We start from the raw sequence: 6787 nt of genomic DNA on the forward strand, positions 1-6787 counted from the left end.
TTAGCAAAGGCTTCATAAACATAAGCTCGCGCAGCTAATGGGTCTGCCGCTCTCAGTCCCACTCACCCTGAGCAAACAGCGACCAGCATCACCACCACCACCACCAGATCGACAGCAAACCATCCCCGAAATCGGAGTATGGCTGCCTACATGGCGGGGTTAAAAACGGTCATACACGTAAAAGCCCACTGGTGTACATACGTGGGAGTTGCAGCCCACGTACGCAGAAGAAGAAGATGATGATGATGATGAAGAAGACAGGAAACCTCATCAGCTGATAAGGATCGCTTGGCGGTGGAAGCGATTAACCCTTTCACCGCCAGTTAATTTAGAGTGCAAAATTCCCTCGTGCTATAAGCATAGAAAAGATGGTGTCTGAGAATAGCTGGGGATTCCCCCTGTGATGTGTAGAAAATATGGCCATCGAACCATAAGAGCAGTAGGTTCATGGAAAACAGACCCGTGATCTGGTCAGCTTTCAGTGACATGTGTCCTCTGCCTAGCTGGTGCATAAATGCGAGTTTGGCAGTGAAAGGGTTAAAGAACAACAACCTCCCAACAAAGGGACGACGACAGAACGATAATAATTATCACCTGACGGAAACAAACAGCTGTCTGTTGGCCCCAAACCTGGCCACCCATGCGCCGCACTTAGCAACTTTAATACCATACCACACCATACCTCGCGGACGGGCGATTAGAGCTGATTGCGTCTTTAAGGGTCTGGAGGGGGGGAGGGGGGTTGGGGGGGGAGGGCTGGGGGTGGGTGGTGGTGTGGGGTGAGGGCTAGGGGTGGGGGTGGGGGGGTTAATGCTGGATCATGGGATTAGCGAGGGCTTTGCTTTGCTTTGCTCTTCGGCTTACAAACCTCTCTCTCTCTCTCTCTCTCTCTCTCTCTCTCTCACCTCTGTTACACCGGTTACGTGAGACCAGCGAACATGGTGCAATGACTGCCGGCAGTTTTTTTTTTTTTTTGTTTTTTTTTTTTTTTTTGCAATCGTTGAAAGTAAAGTATGGTTTTCGACTGGCAATAACCACACGCCTCGATTACTGAATTAAACCTCACCGGCTATGGTGCCGCTATTGCCCAGGCCACGGGGCCTGCAGGTATAATTGATTAATTCCTTCAACTTCGCCCAGTCAGACAGAACGAAGCCCTTCTTCTATAACGGAAGCATCGTTGGGAGTTTCACAGGTCGCAGATCAATTAATTGATTGAGCCCACAATTTCCATTTGAATAGATTTTGTTGCTTGTCAAATCGACACTCTTCTAAATGAAAATAACTAGTTAGTAATGAATAAATGGACAGACAGATGAAAGAGCGATGGGAGGGCATAGGGCCACAGTGACGATCTGTTGAGTTTCTATGTATGGACACATAGACAGACGGACAGATGGGCGGATAGACAAATGGCTGGAGAGACAGGATTAAACAGACAGGCACACGCAGACAGACAGACAGACAGACAGGCAGACAGACAGGCAGGCAGGCAGGCAGGCAGGCAGGCAGACAGACAGACAGACAGGCAGACAGACAAGCAAACAGGCAGGCAGGCAAGCAGGCAGGCAGACAGACAGACAGACAGACAAACAGGTTGTATGAAATGATACTGTAATTTTCATTCACAGGAGAATCTGCACGTGAAACCAATCAAAGATGAATAGATAAATGATGTGTAAAAGTTGTAATTTCATTAAGTATATATTTTCTCAAGTAAAGCAAAAACAGAGAGAGAGAGAGAGCGACAGAGAGACGGAGACAGATACAGAGAGACAGAGACAGAGAGAGACAGAGAGAGTTATTGATGTGCACAAGAACAGAAGAGTAAGCCAAAGATAGAGGCAGACTACTGCATTGTGAAAGACCAAACAAAATCAACAGCAGTCAGTAACACCAGAGCATTTTTTTAATTTTTTTTATTGATCTCAAGTGAGAGAAGAGCTATCATATCATACACGATCAGATCCAGGGACTGTCAGACAATAATGTTTTACTCCGTTTTACAAACACACGAACTTTGTTTCCACAATTGGCTACATGCAAGTACACACTCGCGCGCGCATGGACACACAATTAGAAATGCTTGTATGCACACATAGCCACACAAATCGACACACACACACACACACACACACACACACACACACATATATATATATATATATATATATATATATATATATATATATATATATATATATATACATATACATACACACACTCACTCACGCACGCGCTTACACGCAAAGAAAATAAACCATACACACACACACACACACACACACGCGCGCGCGCGCGCGCGCGCGCACACGCACACATACACACACACACACTCACTCACGCACGCGCTTACACGCAAAGAAAATAAACCATACACACACACGCACGCACACACACACACACACACACACACACACACACACACACACACACACACACACACACACACACACCAAGAACGAGTGGGGGAGACAGGGTATAGAGATATATGGGAGAACGCACAACTCAGTTTAATGTTATTTGTATAAAAAAAAATGATGATAAAGAAAGAAAAAGTTTTGTGTCTTAGCACGCGTGCGTGCGTGCGTGCGTGCGTGTGTGTGTGTGTGGGTGTGTGCGCGCGCGTGTGTGTATGTGTGTGTGTGTGTGTGCGTTAGTGTGTGTGTGTGTGTTTAGTGTGTGTGTGTGTGTGTGTGTGTGTGTGTTATTCTGGTGACCGTACAGTTCTTGCCATCTGAATGCTCAGCGTGAACCAAAAAGCACTAAATAAGCTCATAAGTAAACGAATCCCGTATTTTATCTATCTATCACATTCTATGGAATGGGAATCAGTTTCACAAACACCTTTCGTTCAGTATGACTCGAATTGAAAGAATAAAATATATTAAAAAAAAAAAGAGACAGATGAATTATTTAAAAGGCAGGGACAGAAAATAACCAACCAAGCATGCAATTCTAGCCCACCGAATAAATCCCCAGCCATTGGCACAAAGCCACACATAAAAGCTGGCGCCTCTTTTGCGCTCAGTTTAATGGGGGATGAGATTATAAATAAATAAGTATATCACAGATACGCTCTGAAAACTGTTCACGCAACATTTATTCCGTTACGTGTGCGGGCGTGAGTGTGTGCACGCATTTATATATATATATATATATATATATATATATATATGTGTGTGTGTGTGTGTGTGTGTGTGTGTGTGTGTGTGTGTGTGTGTGTGTGTGTGTGTGTGTGTGTGCTGGCATAACAAATACTGCAATTCATATGATTTTCGATGCTGTCATTTAAGTTTCACTGTTGACTCATTATGAGTCTAATTCCACAAAATAGTTTCAGGCACAATTCTCATAATCATAACAATACACCTGCATATGTAACTCCCAGAAACTCATAGTTTTCACAGTTAAACTTATCACAGGTTTATAGAAAAAAACGGCTAGGCGCAATTCCCATGACAATACACCTGCATATATTACTCACAGAAATGCACAGTTTTCGCAGTTAAACTTATCACAGGTTCAAAGAAAAAATGGCTAGGCACAAAATTCCAATGACAACACACCTGCATCTATAACTCACAGAAATGCACAGTGATCACTGTTAGACTTATCACAGGTTAAAAGAAAAGTGGCGTCTGTGAATAAAAAAAAAACAAACAACAACAACCCAACTCATTAAACTTTGCAGAGTTAAAACAATTCTTAGTGTCAACTGACTGGGAATGACAATGCTAACCCCCTCCCCAACCCCCCCCCACACCCACCCCCCCCAACCCTCCCCCCCTTTTTTTAATTTTTTTTTATTCAGGTGCCTTTCTCTTGATCACACGGAATGTGTCCTGACGTCCCCCCACCTTACCCCCCCCGTACCCCCCCTCCCCCCTAGCCCCCCCCCTTCACCCCCGCCCCCAGTGTTCTGTCCCGAAGTGTTACTCGGAGAACACGCCACAATCTATGCCTCTTATATCACATCTGTGATAGTTGTCTGTCCAGTAAATAGCATGCTTGTCTTATACTTTGACAATCATCCCGTACGCTTTACAAATAAATTGATATGATCCCTCAATAAATAAAATGAGTTTTTCTCTTGTCGAGAACTTCTGAAAAAGAAAAAAAAAGGTGATTATGTTTTTGTTATGTGCTGGTATGGTTCTGTCAGTAATGGAGCATAAGAATTAGTGAAAATCGTTACATACTTGTTGTTTCCTGTGGGAGAATATCAGAATTTGTGAAAAGCCTTACAACATTCTCAGACGATGAATATTGCAACACAGAAATCGCTACTGGGTGTAAATACTGTAGGAAGACTGATAGATCCCTGCTTGGACATGTCATGGTATAAAAACACATCGCGAAAACATCATCTTCATGAGAGAAAAAAACCCATTGAATCGACATGGACACATTCGAGCTGCGTGGCACAGTTTGAGTAGAGTTAACAAGAAATGGACAACTCATCTGTTGTCGTCATACCTTGACCGTGTTCTGCCACTCTTCAGATTCTATGTTGGTTGTAGTGATGAAGGTTTTCGCTCCGTCAAAATTGTCTCCACTCTGAACCGCTTCCATAGAAACGGTCACCATGGTCTCCACGCCGTTAGAGTCCTCTGAGTGTCCGTTCTCTGTTACACTAGTGTTATTTCCACCATCGCCGGGCTGTGCCGAGGAACCAGCATCTTTGTCAGGAAGTGATTGCTCCGCCACGCCCCCCTCAGACTTCCGCTGGTGTGTGTCCACGTGTGACGTCTTCATGTCGGGTGCCTGTTCCTCCGGTGGCCGTCGCGCTGTAGCGGAGGACCCAGAACTGCTGAGGGAGGAGGAGGAGGAGGGGGGGAGGGGGCGGTGACTCCTCCAGGATCTCTGCCCGTGTCGCCCTGTTTGCCGGCAGTCTCAGAACTGGTTTCAGAGCCGTTGCCAGTGTTGTGAGGAGGCACGGTTTTGGACACATTGCGCTCGCTATCCAGCACGCCGAGAGACTCCGTCGGTGATCCTGATTGTTGCTCCGTCTGGCCGAGGGTTCTGTCGTCTGTTGAGGGTTTTGAAATCGCCTTTTCTTCTTCTTCTCCTGGAGAGAGCGTGTCACCGTTTCCTTGCCCCGTTTGGGCTTTTTGTTCTGCGGTGGTATTTTCAGCTGTTAGTGATTGCTGCTCAGGTTTCGTGGTATCCTCTCCGCTATCTCGATTACCGCTGACCTGGTTAGATATTGGATTCTGTTCAGTGGTACCACCTGCAGAACTACTGTTCGCTTCATTGTTCATGTTGGGGGTTCCTGCATCGTTAGGGACATCACGGCTCTGTTCAGGAACACCAGCTTCAGGCGGGCCATGGCCGGCTGGTCCACGTGCACTGTCCAGGTTCCCGTGGGAAGGTGCACTGGAGGTGACGGACAGGAGCTGAAGGTCATGTGACCCGGCAGCCTGAGGGTCGTCTGGAGCCGTGTCCATGGGCGCAACTTGCCTGGAGGCACCTGTCTCAGCCCCCTGTCCTACTCCACTGCCTGACCTGACCACTTTGAAAACAGCGTCTGCCGAGGGAGAAGACGAAGCGGTGTGCCCCGTGCTGTGTGTGTCAGTGACAGCATCCCCGCCAGTTGCAGGGGTCACTGATTCACTCACTCCGTCTCCCTGTACATTTTGAGTTTGTTCAGAATCAGCAAGCCCTGGGTGTTGCTGGTTATGCTTTAGCGAATCAGTCTGTTTGCCTTGACTGGAGGAAGCATCGTTGTTTGTGAGCACAGTGTCATTGGTTGCGCGTTCAGCACCGGATGCAACAGCAGAAAGTCCTTGGGTATCGTTTGTCATCACCGTGCCGCCTGATGGCTCCACAAAGCCCTCCTTGTGTTGCTGTCCCCGGGACACAGATTCTCTTTCAGAGTCCACAGTGTCCAGGTAAGAGTCGTCACGGGGCAGGAGCCTCGCTCTGTTCTCAGCGGACATGGGCGTCAGCTCGTTCCTCACGTGGACAGTCTCCGTGGCGGCAGTGTCACTCAGCGGACGTCGATGTTCTTCCGCGAGCTCACCACCACCGGTGTCCGCTTGCAGCGTCGGCAGGCTGTCTTTCTGGGCCCACCTGTCTGCACCGGCCTCCTGCCCGTCCTCACCGGGGTCCTCTGTTGGGAGCTCGGGGATGACGTCCTCCTGAGGGTGGACCCTGCCTGCAGCCACGTCCCCGGGCCTGGCCGACAGATCCCTGCCGGAAGACCCCAGGGTGCCCGAGTCTCCCACATCGGACTGCACAGAGCGCGGGCTGTCGTCCACCATCCTCCTCAGCATGATGTTGGGGTAGGCGTGTCCGAAGGAGGGGAGCGTGCCGATGGGTTTCTGGAGTCCGTTTCTCCTGAACGTCACGCTGCCCCCGTCACGTGACTTGTTGGCTTCACGCGCTCTCATGATGTTGATTTCTCCCCGCGTGGGCTGGCTGTCGTAGGACACGTAGTGCGCGGTGGACATGATGTTGCTTTCATTGACAGCAGCGAAGCTTCTTTCTCGGCGGCACCGCTCCAGCCGAACCTCCTGGTCGAAGGAGAGGTTTTTCTCCAACACGGTGGGCGGTCCGTTTCTGCTGAGCATCACCAGGGAGTCCTGCGCGGCGCCGAGCTTGCTGTGGAACTTGTGGGGGCTGCAGCTGTGCCGGGTCTTCAGAGGCTGCAGCGGGGCCCTGTCCAAGCTGTTGTGGAAAGAACTTCCGGACAGCACCAGGTCCCGCCGAGCCACGTGACCGTTAACGGACGCCGTCAGCCCCGCGCCCCCTCTGGCCAGTGCGGACAGCCCGACGTGGTGGC

At 49.0% G+C, this 6787-nt stretch overlaps 1 protein-coding gene across 2 annotated transcripts in view; it reads right to left on the minus strand.

The window, feature by feature from the left end:
• Nucleotides 1–4741: 4741 nt before the first annotated feature.
• The window catches only part of LOC143282872 (uncharacterized), a 55121-nt gene continuing 53075 nt past the window's right edge, over nt 4742–6787 (minus strand). For both annotated transcript variants that reach the window (XM_076588739.1, XM_076588738.1), the window contains exon 3: nt 4742–6787. This exon is cut by the window's right edge and continues 643 nt beyond it. In XM_076588739.1, coding sequence (XP_076444854.1) covers nt 4755–6787 — 2033 coding nt within the window. In that variant the 3' untranslated portion in view covers nt 4742–4754.

The sequence above is a fragment of the Babylonia areolata genome, chromosome 6 (assembly GCF_041734735.1).
Source record: "Babylonia areolata isolate BAREFJ2019XMU chromosome 6, ASM4173473v1, whole genome shotgun sequence".
NCBI classification, from domain to species: Eukaryota; Metazoa; Mollusca; class Gastropoda; order Neogastropoda; family Buccinidae; genus Babylonia; species Babylonia areolata.